This window comes from Mirounga angustirostris, unplaced genomic scaffold (genome assembly GCF_029215605.1).
Source record: "Mirounga angustirostris isolate CCGP_5_RB_7025 unplaced genomic scaffold, mMirAng1.0.hap1 SCAF_5, whole genome shotgun sequence".
Classification (NCBI taxonomy): domain Eukaryota; kingdom Metazoa; phylum Chordata; class Mammalia; order Carnivora; family Phocidae; genus Mirounga; species Mirounga angustirostris.
Window position 1 is genome coordinate 9,681,148 of NW_026991713.1, and position 15,564 is coordinate 9,696,711.

The window sequence follows — 15,564 nt, forward strand, 5'->3', positions numbered from 1 at the left end:
TTCCCCTCCAGCCAGACGTGCACCCAGGCAACTGCTGGGCCTTCCAGGGGCCCCAGGGCTTTGCCGTGGTTCGCCTCTCTGCCCGCATCCGCCCCACTGCTGTCACCTTAGAGCATGTCCCCAAGTCCTTGTCGCCCAACAGCACCATCTCCAGTGCCCCCAAGGACTTCTCCATCTTTGTGAGTACCTGTGGGGGGCCAGGGGGGCTACAGGACCCTATGAGCCTCTACCGAGGACCAAGCTGGGATCTGTTCTTTGGCTGGGAAGAAAGGAGCATATTTGGAAGAGAGAGCAGCAGGGTGGGAAATGGTACCTCAGTCCCAGTTATCTTAGGCTGCAGTGGAAGAAACCGGGTCCAGGGCTCAGGCCCCCTACAGTCTCACTAAGGCTGCTGCCTGACCTGCTAGTGTGGGAAGGGACCAGTATGGGAACAGGAAGGGAGAACATTCCTCCCTGGGGGGGCCGGGGCACTTGTCTAGTGCAAGATCTTCCCTCCATCCCTTATTCTCTTTTCAGGGGTTTGATGAAGACCTGCAGCAAGAGGGGACACTTCTTGGCCAGTTCACCTACGACCAGGATGGGGAGCCCATTCAGACCTTCTATTTTCAGGTACAAGATTCTGCTATGTTAGCAGACGTGGCGTACTCACTTCCCCAACCACTCAGTAGACAGTTTCTGAGCACTCACCCTGGGCCGGGCACTGGGGGCTCAGGGCAAGAAAAAGTGCAACCTCTGCCTTCCGAGAGCTCAAGGTAGGGAACAGGGACAGCTGTCCAAGTGGGACGAGAGAGGCACCACCTAGATGTCAGCACAGGGGAGGGTCCCATCCCAGACAGGGAGCATGGAAAAGGCTGCCCAGAAAGGGCAGTTGTCTGAGGGTGATCCAGCTGGGCCTCAGATGGTGCAGCATGGCTAGGGCACGCAGGAAGGGCGCTTGCCTCAACCTGAGTGGGCATCAGTCTCCCAGGCCCTTGTTAGAAATGCAGATTCCCAGTCTCCACCCCAGGAGATAGGCTCCCAGGTTCCAACAGCCCTAAGGAATCAATGTTCTTTTTTTTTTTTTTTTTTTTTAAAGATTTTATTTGAGGGCGCCTGGGTGGCTCAGTTGTTAAGCGTCTGCCTTCGGCTCAGGTCATGATCCCAGGGTCCTGGGATCGAGCCCCGCATCGGTTCTCCCTCTCCCACTCCCCCTGCTTGTGTTCCCTCTCTCGCTGTGTCGCTCTCTGTCAAATAAATAAATAAAACCTTAAAAAAAAAATTTTATTTGAGAGAGAGTGCACATGAGTGGCGGGGGGGAGGGCAAGAAGAGGGAGAAACAGACTCCCCACTGAGCAGGGAACTCAATGCAGGGCTCAATCCCAGGACCCCGGGATCGTGACCTGTATCCGAAGGCAGCTACTTAACCGACTGAACCACCCAGGCGCCCCAGGAATCAATATTCTAACAAGCAGCCCAGATGACTGCTGTGCAGGGGGCTTGAGAGCTACACCAGGGGTGAAGAATTGGATGAGGTGGCGAAGGGACAGTGGCAGGAAGGGAGGCTGGAGAGAGGCAGGCCTGGCTACCAGGCCAAAGACTTCTGGCCCTGATGGGCACTGCCATGTTTTCGGCAGAGAAGTGACAATACCTTGTTGTAAGATCACTGTGACCATGCGGAAATGGTGAATTTAGGGGACAAGACCAGTCAGGAAGTGGCTGCAGAGAGAGGGTGTGAGGAGGGAGAGGTGGATACACAGTTGGGAGGCCAAGGGTCAGGCTGGACAGAAGTGGGGAAGGGGGAAGAAGGGGATGGCTTCCAGAGGTGCCAAGAGGCAGGCTAATGCAGGGGGGGTTTGGCCACCAAGCCTGAGGCACCCGTGGGATGGTCCAGTGGAGGGATCAGGGGAACTAGACACAAAGACTGAGCGGTCAGCTCCAGGGTGGTAACTGAGCCAGCGGAGTGCTCAGGGATGGGTGTAGACTGAGCCTTTAGGAGAAGGTAGAGGACAAGAGGCTGTGTGGAAGGCCAGAAGGAGACAAGAAGAATAGGAAAGCACTGTGCCTACTGGCATCAAATCAGGGGAAATTTGCTCCAAAAGCTCACTCAAAAATTGTGGCCTTTTTGAGCAAAGAGATCCAGAGGCCTGGGATCGAGCCCCGCATCGGGCTCCCTGCTCAGCGGGAAGCCTGCTTCTCCCTCTCCCACTCCCCCTGCTTGTGTTCCCTCTCTCGCTGTGTCCCTCTCTGTCAAATAAATAAAATTAAAAAACAAAACAAAAACAAAAAAAAAAAAACCAGAGGCCTGATGAGAACTTGAGAGAGAATAACTCTGCCTAATTCAGAGTAAAAGGATTCTTTTCCAGCGTCAACATCTATCAAACCCTCCATAACGGTAATTCTGTCCACTGACAGTAATAGCTCCTATGAATCTGTCAGTTTGGGATGAATTTCGCTGGTCCTCAGCTACACGGCCATTTGTATGTGGCTGTGGGTCAGTGGCCCCTGGAGGACCTCTGAAGCCCCTGGAGCTCCTTGGCTCACAGGCTGGAAACTGCTTCATGGTCTGATGACGGGAGCTTGGAAGCCCACTTCTCTGTAGAGGCCAATGTGGGGGGGAGGGCGGTGCATCTGACCCTGGGGGTGGCTGTCTCCCTTCCTGCCCTCCTATCAGTGAAGTTTGAGGACTTGGCCACTCCTAACCTCTCCTTTCTCTACCCAGGACACTAAAATGGCCACATACCAGGTGGTAGAGCTACGGATCTTGACTAACTGGGGCCATCCCGAGTATACCTGCATCTACCGCTTCCGGGTGCATGGGGAACCCACCCACTAGGCCTTTTCTGTACTGCAGCCAGCCAGCTGGGAGTCCAGCCTCTCTCAGCACGTGCCCCCTTCTCTGGGAGTGGGAGAGCAGCACCCTGCCACTTCCCCACATGCTTGACCAGCGCACGGACTTCCAGGAGCAAGAACCCCTGGCCTGATGGAGCTGAGAACATATAGGGCTTTCCTAGCAGCGGGACAGCTCAAGGTGGACAGCAAGCTCCAGTGTCCCTTTTCTTTGTCCTCCTTGTGCCAGGCATGGGGTGTCTACTTCACCCTCTTGGGATGGTGTATATATGTAGCATATTGTGGGGGATTGAAAGACAGGGAGAGAGGCAATGAGTGGACATGTTCCAGCAAAGGTGGGTGAAACCTGTCTGCCCCTTAAACAGGATGGGGGCTGGCACCCAGGGAGCTGCTGATGGTAGGTGTGTGAATGAAGCAGGTGCCAAAGCCGTGGGTGGGCTATAAGTGAGGGCCTGGGGCAAGTGAGCTGCCCTCATCCGCAGGCAGGGAAGTGAGGTCCTCTGGGAGGAAAGTGCTCGTGGTGCAGGTTGGGACTGAGCCCCAGTCAGGAAGCTCCTAGAAGAGCCCAGCTGCCCTGTACAAGAAGTCTAGTGCCATCAACCTAAGGGAGCTTGACCCATGGGGTCCCCCAAAGGCCTCGCTACACTGTATTTGGTCTGGGTCACAGTGGGCAGTTGGGCTTCCCATGCTCTCGAGGGTCTGACTCCTGTGAGCCTCTGAGGGGCCAGGAGGCCAACCTGTAGGATTCCCACTCTGCTGGGGCTAGTTGCTTTCTCTCGCTCTCCTGATGCTGGGACCGGGGCCCACTCTGCTCCCCATTCCTGCTAGGGCCTACCTGTGCCCCAGAGCAAGCTTGTCACATTCCCCCAGGGTGAAGGGAGCCTAGACCAGTTTGAGGCCATAAGCAGCTGGGGTAAGCTTAAAAGGATGAGGAGCAGGGTACTCCTTAGGCTCTTGCGGTGGTCCAAAGAGTATGATGGTAACATTCAAGGTGTCATGGTGGGAAGAGGTCTGTCTACTGTGGGCCCCCATCCTAGTCAGGCCCCTGACTATAAGGGCCCTGATCCTCAGCTACCCTCTTGGGACTCTTTCAAGCTCTTGCTCAGATGGTTTCCTTTCTGGCTCATTTTCTATGGGGGGGTGGCATTCAGGGGTGGTGGGCAGCAGGGAGATAGGGCTTTTAGACCCAAGCAGGCCTGCTGTATTATGTATATATTTTTCAAGGTCTGATTTTTAACTGAAAAGCTTTGGGCTTGATTCCTAGCCCCGTTCTGTGGGGCACTGGCTGATTTCAGTTCTTTGTAACCCAGCTGCCGTGAGGGGCTGCTGTGGAGGCAGGTGCCCCAGGAGCAGGGCTGAGCCCCAGATGGGCTCGTAGGGGAGGAAGCTGGAAGGAAGAGGAGGCCCAAGGCCACCTCTGGTCCCCTGGCAGCGGCTCCATCCCAGACAACCAGGTTTCGTTTTGCGCTCTCCTGTCACAAATGCTGCACTATTGGTTCTGAATTTTTTATCTCCAGATTCTAATTTATGCCTATGCAAAAAAAAATAAATTATGCCCAGGATTCATGGCATGTGTAGTTTTTTATCTGGCCCTGGCACAGGGACTCTGCTCTTGGGAAAACAAAAGAATGAACTCTGAACCAAAACAATGCCCCAAAGACTTACCCCTGAACTTCAGAAACCCAGGCTTCTCCACTAAAACCCAGCTGGGATGGAGAACGGGGCTTAAGGCTGGCCCTGCTCTGGGAGTCTGGGCTCAGGGGAGAGAAAGGGAGATGAAGAAAGAAGGGAGGTGGCTTTATTAGCCCTCCTAGACATCCCAGTAGGAAGTGGGCAGCTTTGCCTGCCTCTCGGTGTCACTTGAGCAGAAGGTAGACGAATCTACCTGTTTCACTACTGACCACGTCTGCCTTCAGTGTGGGACTGGACTCCACAGTGGGAACTGGACATTTGTCCCTTGTTCCTGTGCTGGGATAGCACAAGGAGAAGGGTCCCCTGAAGAGCCAGAACCTGCCAGCTCAGAGGAACAGGTCCTGGCCCTTCCCTGCCAATATGTCCCCAGATTCAGTGCCTCCAATAAGCTGCTTGAAGGGCCAGGGGTGGTTCCACAAACACGCTTTCCAACATACTCTGCTCCTGACCATGGCACCTGACCCAGGGCTGGTCCCCACCACATCTAAGAAAACAGAGGCTGGGATGGGTCAGGAGGAGAGGGGTTAGGGATAAACTGCCACAGGAGAGGGTACCAGGTGCAGTGTAAATCCAGCCCTGAAGCCTTGGGCCAGTTAACCCCTCACCCCTCTATGCCAGGAAAGAGCTGGTCCTATGGCTCACCCCCAGTGACCACTCCCATTTTCCCTACTTCACTCAACACCTGCTCTGCATCTAGAACGTCTCTCAACAAAGGAGCTATCCCCCAGCTGCACCACTAAACGAGTGCCTGGAACTTACCACAGTCAGGGCTCAGTGCCCCTCGTTGTGCCCTCCAGGCCAGACATGTACCCTCTGCCCATCTACACATGTTCAAATCCTGACCCCTCAAGGCACAGCTCTCACCCCATTTTCTCCATGCCCCATGCCCCCAAACCTGTGTTTCCCCCTGCACCATGGCATAGTCCCATTCCCTTATTCTGGGCCAGGGAGGCCAATAAGCCAGAACAGGGGTCCTAACCGAACTAGACGCCACAAATGCTAGCTGTGCATACAGAAAGGTCAGGATCGGTCGTTCGAGATGATTAACAACTTTATTCTTTATCAGCTATAAAAGGGCTGGTGTTTTGTTCCAAAGTGAGAGTCGGTAGGGCTGAGACCCGTAGAGGACCTGTGGAGTCGCTGTTAATGACAGTAAAACACTGTATTCAGTCAGCCCCTGCTAGCAGGCGTGGGTCTGGTGACCACTGAGATCCAAACCAACCTCCTGCGCGTCTGAGGGCAGAGGCCAGGGTGGAGACCACAGCTTCCAAATGTAAAGAAAGTGGTTATGCTCTTAGTGGCAAAGAGTTCAAACAAGGTCCCACCCTAGTGAAGTCCTGTGGAAACACGGGCTCCACAGCACCTGCCGTGGGGACAGAGAGCAGAGGGGTGCTCAATGCTGCAGCCTTCCTCTTGCGAAGGTACCAGTGGGCAACAGCCCCTAGAAGCAGGACCAGAGTCAAAAAGCAAGAAGGAACTAGCACACAAAGGACAGGCAGGGGCCCAAGGCCACGGGGCAGAGCGGCCGCCTACTGTCGGCTGGGGCTGAGGGCTGGTGCGGGCAGGAACGTGCCCAATGGTGGCGCTGTCCCTCCGAGCTTCAGTCGCCTTAACTAGAAAAAGGGACCGCCGCCTCTCTCCTAGATGACAGCTTCCAAATGAAAGCGCCTAAGGGAGGCAGCCATCCAGCCGGACACAGGTCAACGCCCCCTTTCTCCCTGCACGCCTGCCCACTGCCCCGAGGACCTGGGAGCCCGCGGCGCCTCCCACAGGCTGGCGCGTCAGAGCCTCACCACACGCTCCCTCGCTGAAGCCTCACAACCACCACGACACAGGCATTTGTTCCCCCTCGCTCTAGATGAGGAACAGGTTCAGGGACGACTGGCAACTTGTCCCGTGTCACAGCTGCCAGAGGGGCCTGCATTTTGAAGCCAAGCGCGTCTGAGAGAAGCTGGGCTCCTCCCGCCCCTGCCCTGTGCTGCAGCTGGGGGCTCGGGGGCAGGCACAGCCAGCTGGGGGGCCGGGGCAGGGAACAGGACACCGTCAGCTTGGAACAAACTTTTATTCTTTGTGCTGGTCTGGTCGGTCCACGGCCATGGGCCAGTGGTAACTGGAAACAGCTGGAAGGAGGGGAGGTGAGGGGACCAGCAGTCCAGAAGCAGGAAGGAGGGAGGACGGTTGGGGATGGGAGGGAGGCAAGGCTGAGGAAGGACCCAGCCAGCTGGGTGTCTGCCCTGGCTAGAAAGAACACATCTCCACCCACCAGTCCACCCTAAACCCAGGGCTTCTGGCCACAGCTCGGGCCAGGCTGGTGTGGGCCCCACACTGCCGTCGCTGGCCTGAGTGACCCTGACCCCACCCCCACCCCAGGCAGTGACTCTTCCAGAGGGGTTAATGCTCTGTGCTGGGCCTAGAAGAATCTTTTTCACTACCCTTACCTGCCCTCCCCACACCCCAAATGGGGCTTCCAAAACTGGGGCTCAGGCCCTTCCCTGTTGTGCTCCTGTAGCAGCCATGCTGGGGCAACATGGTGGGGCTGTAGTGGGGAAGAATGGGTTCCAGTCCTGGCCTGGCTCAGAGAACACCTCACACCCCCACCAACAGGAGGTGCTGGTGAGCGGGACCCAGAGCAAGCCAATCCCAGTCCAGGTCATTAGTGCCCCAAGGCCCAATAAGATTCATAGAAAGTTCAAGGGCCAGAGCCCCCAGCTCAAAATCAGCACAATGGGAGTTGCCCTGGCCTGGCCAGGCAAACACAGGATTGTCTCCAAGGGGAAAGGAAAACCACCATTTGTCTTTGGGTCAGTGGCAAGGGTCAGAGTTAGGGGCAGGGAGGTTCCTACAACCCAAGTGCCACTCCCCCCCCACATCTACAGGCTACAGCTTAAGAGATTTTGGCATTACCTGTTTTGGGGCTTAAGGGGGCGGGGAGAAGGAGGAGAGAGAGAAAAGGAGGCTACCACTCTCCATTCTGCTAAAAGCCCCCCAGTCGCAGAAGGAAGGCTCCCTGCTCTGGCAGCAGCACTTACGAAGCCCCTAAGCCCCAAGTCCGGCTCTGTGGAGGGCTCTGGGTGCAGAGGAGTGAGCACAGGGGAGGAGGCTGAGCACAGGGGAGGAGGGTGCTCTTCAGCTCCTGAAAGCCCCTAAAGGTTGTCAGACACACAGACGGATGGACAGATGGGCAGGCAGCCAGCTCCTGGAGGCTGGTGGCCAGCCACAGAGGAAAAAAGGAGAAAGACTGCCAGGGCCCTGACCAGCTACACTTCTGCACCCCCCACACACACACGCGAGCGCGCGCGCGCGCACACCCACACATGCACACACACACACACTAAAGAGAGAATAAAAAGAATAAAAACTAAGGGCCCAGATGTACAAAAATGTGAGTAAGGAAGAAGGCAGGGAAGAAGGTGGATGATGGTCAGTCCTCCAGAAGTCTGGCCACCTTCCTCAGCTTATAAATTACAACCCCCCTGGAAAATGGGGGCGGAGGGTGGGGAATGATGAGGCTCCGCTGTGGCCTGGGGGAGGGCGGGTGGTGGTCAGAGCTGCTCTGGCCCACGTGGTAGAACAGTGGCCAGAGTACAAGGATTCCTTGGGTGGTGGGGGTGGGCCGGGGAGATTCAGCAGCCGCTGGCAGGAGTCACGCAGGCCCCCTGGGACTTCACTTTGTGACGCTGGCCCCCCCGTCGCCGGCCCCCGCTGCTGGGCTTGGGCTGAAAGGGAGAAAGAAGGAGCTTGAGAAGTAGTGGCCCACTGGGAGCAGGGTAGGACAGCAGAGGGGCAAGGTGGCAGGAAAAGGGGTAGGAGAAAAGCGAGCAGGCAGGACGGTCCCAGCCTAGCCTGAGCAGTCATCTACTACTTGGAGCATGGCACTCCTCCTCTGTCGGATGGAGCCAGCACCCATCCTAGCCAGTGGGGCACACGTGAGATGGTGTGAGACAGAGCCGTTCCGAGAAGCACAAGGAGAACAGGAACCAACACCTGCCCCCGCGGATAGGTAGAAAGAGAAAGGCTCAATGTGGGAGAGAGAACAGAAAGGACAGGTCCAGATAGAAGTTTCCTTCTCCCAAGAGGGGTCAGATGGAGAAGACCCTAGAAGGAGCAACATGAGGGGGTGCCAGGACAGAACCAGGGGAAAGAGCTAAAGGGAGATGCTGAGTGAGAACCACACTGATACAGGGTCCAAGGCCACCAATGCCCACCCAGGAGGACCCACTAAGGCAGCGCCTTTCCAACAACCTTCTGGACTGCCACACACACATCCCACTCCCACAGACCGCACGCGCTCTTACTTGGGAGATGGAAACCCTGACATTTTTCTACTGCTTCATTAATTCCAAATGCTAATCAGGACCAACTAAATCAGCTTTAAGCAGGCCATAGCTCAAAGATTGGAAAATACTGCCCTAAGAGACAAACAGCACAACACTTAGCACTTATGTGCCAAGAACTGGGGGAGACACCTCCTATGGACTACAGACACGGGAGCTAGACACAGGCTCCTAAAGCTCTCCTGTCACCTCCACCAACCAGAGTAACAGTTACCCTCCCACTCCCACCCTGAGGTGGTCAGGGGACCAGACCAGCCTGAGCAGCACACTCACCTGTGGCTGGAGACTGCTGGACAGAGCTGGCTGCACAGCCCCTGGAGAGCAAGCTTCATCTCCAGTGGGGGGCGCCCCTACTGCTGGCCCTCCAGAGGGGCCTCCTTCTTCTCGTTTGGTCAGGGGACCCTTTTTTGTTGACTGCATTTTAATTTGCTGGGGCTTTGAATTCATCGGGGAGTTGTTGGTGGTCTGGAGGAGCTGCAGGAGCCAAGGAGTTGGGGATGAGGCTGGAGCTGCAGGCAGGACGTCGGCTCAGCTGCCCAGGCCCTGTGCCCCCACCCCCAGGGACTCCCTGGCCTGGCTGGTCCTGAGTGAGGTGGACGGCAAGGGGGCCACGACAGGGGCAGCGGGCTGGAGAGACGTTGTCATCCCCATTCAGTGTCTCAAGGCTGCCCCTACCCTAGCTGAGGTCTCACCTGCCTCAGCCCAGCCCGGCTCCATCCTAGTCCCTGCCCCAGCTGCTCTTCCCATAGACAGCCTGTGCAACTTGGTTATCCCCCACCTGGCCTAGCTCCTAGGCTGGAGTCTGGCCTGCCCAGAACCTTGTATCGAACTTGAGGCTCTCCTTCTTGCTAAGCTGGCTGAAACTCATCAGAGCATCAACTGCATCTCTCCTACTGCCCCTATAACAGTCCGGGGCAAGTTTTAACTTCAGGCCTCCCAAAGAGACCAAGTGAGTGTTCAGCATCTGGAAACACTGAGAGTCTGGCTATCGGGGATCTTAAGAGCTACCACCCAGGAGGGACTGATTTAGAGCCTTCCCCTGTGGCCCAAGTTCAATCTCAAAGCAGACGGGAGGACTGCCATACCCTCAAGGGCACTACAGCATGTGCTGGTAGCTTCTGCCACTCTCAGCCAGTCCCAGAGGCAAGTAGCCTTCAAGGACATGATCAGGTCTGCATGGATGGGCCTGAGGAAGGCCGTCCTGGAGGCAAGGCCAGCCTAAGGGTGGCCCCAAGATCTCACACAGGCTGCTTGGAGCAAGAGTCAAATCACTCATCAAGTGCCCCTACCCAAGGCCATGGGTGAAGTCTGCAGAGGGCATGAAGTGGGCTCCAGGACACACAGACGGCTCAAGCCCCAAGGGAACTCAAGCCTAGGACCCCTAGCTGTCCAACATTCACTCTAACCTGACCCACTGCTGTTAAGGGTGCCACCCCAGCCAGGCCGCTGGAGCCTGCGCCTGGCATCGCAGAGGCCGACCAAGGCCCACTCTCCTACCACTGTTTCCTATGTACGACAGCTAGGCCTCAACCCCACCTGCTCTCCTCCATGGTCACCACCAAAGCCCAGGGAGACCTCTCAGGGGGAAGAGAGAAAATGGCACTGAGGCCGCACTTCAGCACTGTTCCAGCTCTCCCAGGGCGGGAACTAGAGCCTCTGTCCCTGGCAGTCAGGGGGATTCTGCAGGGCTTCTGCTGTTGTGCTCACAGGCTGAAACTGGAGTGGCCCCCATGCTTCCTGGGGCTGGGAAAGGGGGGCTGCCTGGCCATACCTTGGTGATGGTGCCCACGGCCTTGGTGCGGCCTTCTCGAAACACCAGCCGCTGGTCTATGTGCAGGTACTCAGGGGTCTTGATGAAGCGGAAGTGCACAGTGGCCTTGTCCCCCGTGCGCAGGCAGTCCTTGTCCATGCTCAGAATGGTAGCCGTCTGCCTGATGCTCCCACAGTGCACTGCCAAGAGAGCCAGGGGGTCACCACAAGACTGAGCAGCCCAGTGGCCTCCGGGCAGGAGAGGCAGGAGTGAGAACATGGAATACGCTGGAGCTGTGGTCAGCTAAAGGCCTCAGGGGGCCGTGTGTGGTAAAGTGAGCTGAAGGTCCACTCTCAGGTCTGATCCTGTCACACACACTCAGACCCCACCTGTCCCTGCACCCACGGTCCTGGTTCCTAAATACAGGGCACTCTGTCTGCATGTGTGCCTTCTCTAGACTGTTGGCTTCTTGACGGCAGAGCCCCTGCCCAGCACTGTGTCCCCAGCACCTTGGCAACACCAGGTGGCACACAGCAGCATTCAAAAGACGTTTGCTGAAGGAGTGAGTATGAGGTTCTTGAGGACAAGTCTGGGTCTCCAGAGCCCAGCACAGAGCCGGCACTCGGTTAATGTTTGCAGAACTGAATAAACACTGAGGCTTATGGGCAGAATAGAGGGGGTATCACTACATAGCATGGAGACCTGACTCTTGGCTGCAGCTGAAACCTTGGGGTTTGGGTAGCAGGAGCACTTTGTTGGGGTAGCTACAGCAGAGGGCTTCCTAGGCTGGCAGTGCCCTTAGACACCTACCCATGGCCTGGTAGCGTGGGCTAATCGTGGTGGGGTGGTGGAGGACAAGGATCTCGGCCTCAAACTCCCAGGATGCTTGGGGATTCAAGCGTGGGGAAACCATCACCATGCCCTTGCGGATGGACGAGCGCTTGATCTGAAAGAAAGAGGGAATCCCAGACCTCAGAGGCAATAATGCCCAGGGGTTCTTTCCCCCGGTCCCAGAGGACCAGGAGTCCTTTCTGGGAATGGAAACTACCCCAACTCAGCCTTGCCCTCTTACTGTACTAGACCACAGGCCTTCTCGGGTGGACAATACAGGGCCAACTTGAGGGCTATGTGGGAAGCCTAAACACTGCCACTGGGGGTCAGGAAAGCCTTTAGTAGGAATTGGCATTTTCAGCTAGGCCTTGAAGGATGGTGGTGAGAGGGCAGAGGTAGGCAAGCTTTCAAGTGGAAGGGACAGGGCGAGCACGATGGGACTGTTGGGAGGGAATAAGGAAAGTCCCACTCTGCTGGTTAATTTGGTTGGCAGGGAGGTAGGTGACCCAAGAGCTAGCACTTATCCCAATCCCTGAGGGACAGAAGGCTGACTGGGAGGAGGATTTGGCATGGACCCCAAGGACCCTATATAGAGGGACCAACTGCACAGGAGGGAGGTATCTTTCTGACCTTACCACTGAGCTTGGGGGACCCACCTCAGGCACTAGAAGGAGGAAAAGAGCTTAGGAAGTAGGCAGGCAAGCCTGGGCTCAAGTCCTGGCTCTAGAACTTACTGTGTGTTCCTGGGCAAGTCACTTGGGCTCTCTGAGCCTGAGTTTTCTGACCTATAAAAGTGAGGTCAGTAATCCCTGCCTTACAGAGCAGCGAGGACGACTGGGGATGGCCCAGAGCCCAGCGTAACAAACCCGAGGGGAGTTCTTCGTATTCTCGGCACTCACCTTCTTCAGTGCAAAGGAGGCTGTCTGGCCCCCCCGCACCTCCTTGACAGGCATGCGCTTGCGGTGGATTGATTTGACAGCAATAGACAGGAAGTTACCCAGGGGATCTGGGCCAAGCAGCAGTGTGTCATTCAGCTTGATCAGGCCTCTCAGTGTTGTCCCCGACACCACTGTCCCCACACCCTGCAAAGAAGGCCAGGGTCCAGTAAGTCGATCCCACTTATGTCCTCCCTACCATATACTTGCCCTGATGCCCCTGTAGGAAGGGCCCACCCAGCCTCCCATCCTGTTCAGTCCACCAGAAGCCACTCACTGGGACAGAGTAGGTGTCGTCAATCTGAAACTCAGCAGGCTCTTCCTCCCGGTAGCTGGTGCGGGGGGAGAGGAGGTTGAGGAACATCTTCAGCAGATCTAGGTTCTCACCTGTAACGTTGGAGATCTGGAATATCGGGCACATCCTAAGTGGAGAGTGAAGAAAGACAAAGGAGCTCAGGTGGCCAGCTCCCGGGTGACAGAGTAGGAGCAGGAGAGCTTCTGGAACATGTGCTGCTGCTAAGGGCCCCACTGCCCCCTCACCAGCCTGCCAGCCTTCCAACTGCCTACCCCCTGCCCCAGCTTTCCAAGTGCTGGCCACACCTGCTCCAAGGCCTTCTTCTTTCATTCAGTTTTATCTCTGAAATCTGTCCCCTTGTCTCTGTCCCTCTACCATTGCCGTATTTTGGGCTCATATGACTGCCTCTACTTCCTAAAGCACACACATTCTTGCCTAAAATTCTTGCCTGTCTTTCCACTGCAGAGAAGACAGACAGAATTCCCTCTTCCCAACATCTCTGCAGGTTTATTTCTCTCAAATTCCTGTCTGCCAGCCAGACCACAGAACCTTCTCTTCTCCCAAAAGCTATTACTTTTTTTGCTCCCCATGTATTTCTTCATTCTGATCCTGCTGCCTGGACTCCTACCCTCTCACCCAACTAACAAATCCTCTCCTCCTTCAGGGCCCATCTCCAACGCAGATTTTTCCAGGAAACCCTTCTCACATGGGCACTCCTGACTCCTCCCAGATCTAGGGAGCACTTTTTGCATCTCTGTTACACGTGATTACACCTGATTTTCCGTCAGTCATCACAACAGCCTCTATGTCTCCTATCCAGGGTTAATCATACTCTTCAAGATCAGGAATTATATATTCCCCATTGCTCCCAGAGTAGCACCTGCACAGAACAGGCACGAGGAATGAATGGAAAAGGGGCCGGCTGAAATGTACCCCCTCTGCTGGCCGCCTGATGGTACTGAAGGCAGCACTGGGACACAGCCACCGGCCAAAACGCCAGCCTGCTCTGGGTGCTGTATACTGACCAAGCCAGGAGGCAGATGGCTCCTAAGCAGCCCCAAGACTCTGGGAAAAGGGGCAAACTTAACAAAGTTCACTATTATCAAGAGAGTATCTCTGACCAAGGAGGTGACTACCTTGAGGACAAGGATTATACCTGAGTCAACTCTGAATCCTCAATGCCTAGATGAGGAGCCTGGTACAGAACATCCAACAAATATTTATGGAATCAAAGGAAACATTAATGAATAAAAGCCAAATGCTAATCTGTGATTAGAGAGTTTTTGAGAGACAACAGTATAAAAACTTACTAAGTAACAGTTATAAAAAGGGCTGTGTCTGTATCACCCAGCATCCAGACACAGTGCCAAGTGCTTTACATACATCATTTCTAACACTTACGAGGCCACCATGGGTAGGGAATATTATTCCCATTTCACAAGTAAAGACACTGAAGCCTCAGCTGGGATTCCAACCTCAGCAAGGCCAGCACCTCAGAATCTGGATTGCCTGATATCGCTCCCAGGCAACACTGCCGGCCTGGGAGAGTTTGTACTGAGACCAGAATCTTCTATTCCATCCAATCTCTGTGCCAGCCTAGCAGTGAGTGCTCCCTACCCCATTACCTCTCAGAGCTGAAGTTGGAGGCCGTAACGATCACATCATCCTTGCTCTGTACCAATACAGGGATCTTCCGGCAGCCTGGGGACTTCAGCAAGCGCTGTAACAGCTTCAGGGTTTCTTAAAGGTTGAAATGGAACACAATTAGGGGGACACAGCTCTCTCTGGCCAGGCTTCCAGGGCAAGACTGGTCCTCTCCTTACTGAGAGAAGCAGGAGACAGATGGACCAGTGTTAAATGCCATGCCTGGAGAAGCAAAAGGAGGATCAAAACTTGGGATGGGTATGTGCTTGCTAGAGTAGAAGGAAGACATATAAGACCTGTCTGGTAAGGTTACGAGTCTGAAACCTGTTGAATTTCTCCAGAGTCTCTAAAAGACCCACATCCTATAAGTAAGTGACTCGTGGGGGGGGGGGGGGGTCTCATGGGAAAGGCAATGTTCTCAGAATGCTTTGCTTCCTGGATAAAAATTCATCTGACAAAGGATCTCTATGACATTTACACCTCTGCAGAAGCCCTTATGAGGCATTCCAAAAGAACACCTCTTCACTTCTCTTCTACCATCTGCAGGAATGAGGGAGAAATACGAGGCTATTCTGAAACCTTTGGTGGTAGAAGGCAATCAGACCCTCTGCCCAATTGCCTCCATATGTATCCTGTTCAGATGGTAAAACCCAACCCTGGCCCCGGGGCCATCTGAAAAGAGGTACCAGATTAGGAATCTCAAGGATCCTATATTTGGAACCAGAAGGAACAAAGAGTAAGGGATAATTCTAGGGTGTGCTTAGACCAAGAGCTAAATAAAGGAGGAAGCAGAAGATTCAGGCTTGATGGAAATTCAGACCAAGGTCTGAGCACAAGACAAAAAAGCAGAAGATTCTGGGCTGAAGCCGTGGCAGCACCACCAAGGAGCCACAGTGGGTGACAGCCCCTGCTACTAGACACAGGCTTCACTTACCTTGCAGGATGTTGGCAGGACACATGTCAATCTTGGTGACCACCACAAAGACAGGCACATTGAGTGCCAATGCCAAGCCCAGATGTTCCTTAGTCATCCCCACGATGCCAGCATTGCTGCCCACCTGCCCCAACACAGAAAGAAAGGTCAGGACAGGGAGACAGAAGTTGTTGCTGGGTGGGCACAGGGGCTCAAAGAAGGCTGGGTTAAGAGAGAGCTCTCCTCTGAGGCCCCCATCAGAACAGGACATGTGGGGCAGAAGTCTTAGACCAGAAACAAAAGAGCTGTAGATGAAAGCTGGGCTGGGCACAGATGGCTTTAAC

The 15,564-nt window shown here is 55.1% G+C and overlaps 2 protein-coding genes across 13 annotated transcripts in view; one reads left to right on the forward strand and one right to left on the reverse strand.

Moving 5' to 3' along the window:
* The window catches only part of SUN2 (Sad1 and UNC84 domain containing 2), a 19,270-nt gene extending 14,878 nt beyond the window's left edge, over positions 1-4,392 (forward strand). For 4 of the 8 annotated variants that reach the window (XM_064590595.1, XM_054506813.2, XM_064590592.1 and 1 more), the window contains 3 exons: positions 12-179; positions 517-609; positions 2,699-4,392. In XM_064590595.1, coding sequence (XP_064446665.1) covers positions 12-179; positions 517-609; positions 2,699-2,812 — 375 coding nt within the window. In that variant the 3' untranslated portion in view covers positions 2,813-4,392. Of the gene's footprint in view, positions 1-11; positions 180-516; positions 610-1,075; positions 1,259-2,698 lie in introns of those variants that run through there. The other 4 variants (XM_064590593.1, XM_064590596.1, XM_064590591.1 and 1 more) reach the window with 3 other exon arrangements.
* GTPBP1 (GTP binding protein 1) overlaps positions 2,696-15,564 on the reverse strand; it is a 26,827-nt gene continuing 13,958 nt past the window's right edge. For 3 of the 5 annotated variants that reach the window (XM_064590597.1, XM_064590599.1, XM_064590600.1), the window contains 8 exons: positions 15,242-15,365; positions 14,289-14,403; positions 12,646-12,790; positions 12,333-12,515; positions 11,413-11,548; positions 10,624-10,850; positions 9,126-9,326; positions 2,696-8,234 (listed from right to left, as the gene is read on the reverse strand). In XM_064590597.1, the coding sequence (XP_064446667.1) occupies positions 8,142-8,234; positions 9,126-9,326; positions 10,624-10,850; positions 11,413-11,548; positions 12,333-12,515; positions 12,646-12,790; positions 14,289-14,403; positions 15,242-15,365 (1,224 nt within the window). In that variant the 3' untranslated portion in view covers positions 2,696-8,141. The remainder of the gene's footprint in view (positions 8,235-9,125; positions 9,327-10,623; positions 10,851-11,412; positions 11,549-12,332; positions 12,516-12,645; positions 12,791-14,288; positions 14,404-15,241; positions 15,366-15,564) is intronic. The other 2 variants (XM_045872513.3, XM_064590598.1) reach the window with 2 other exon arrangements.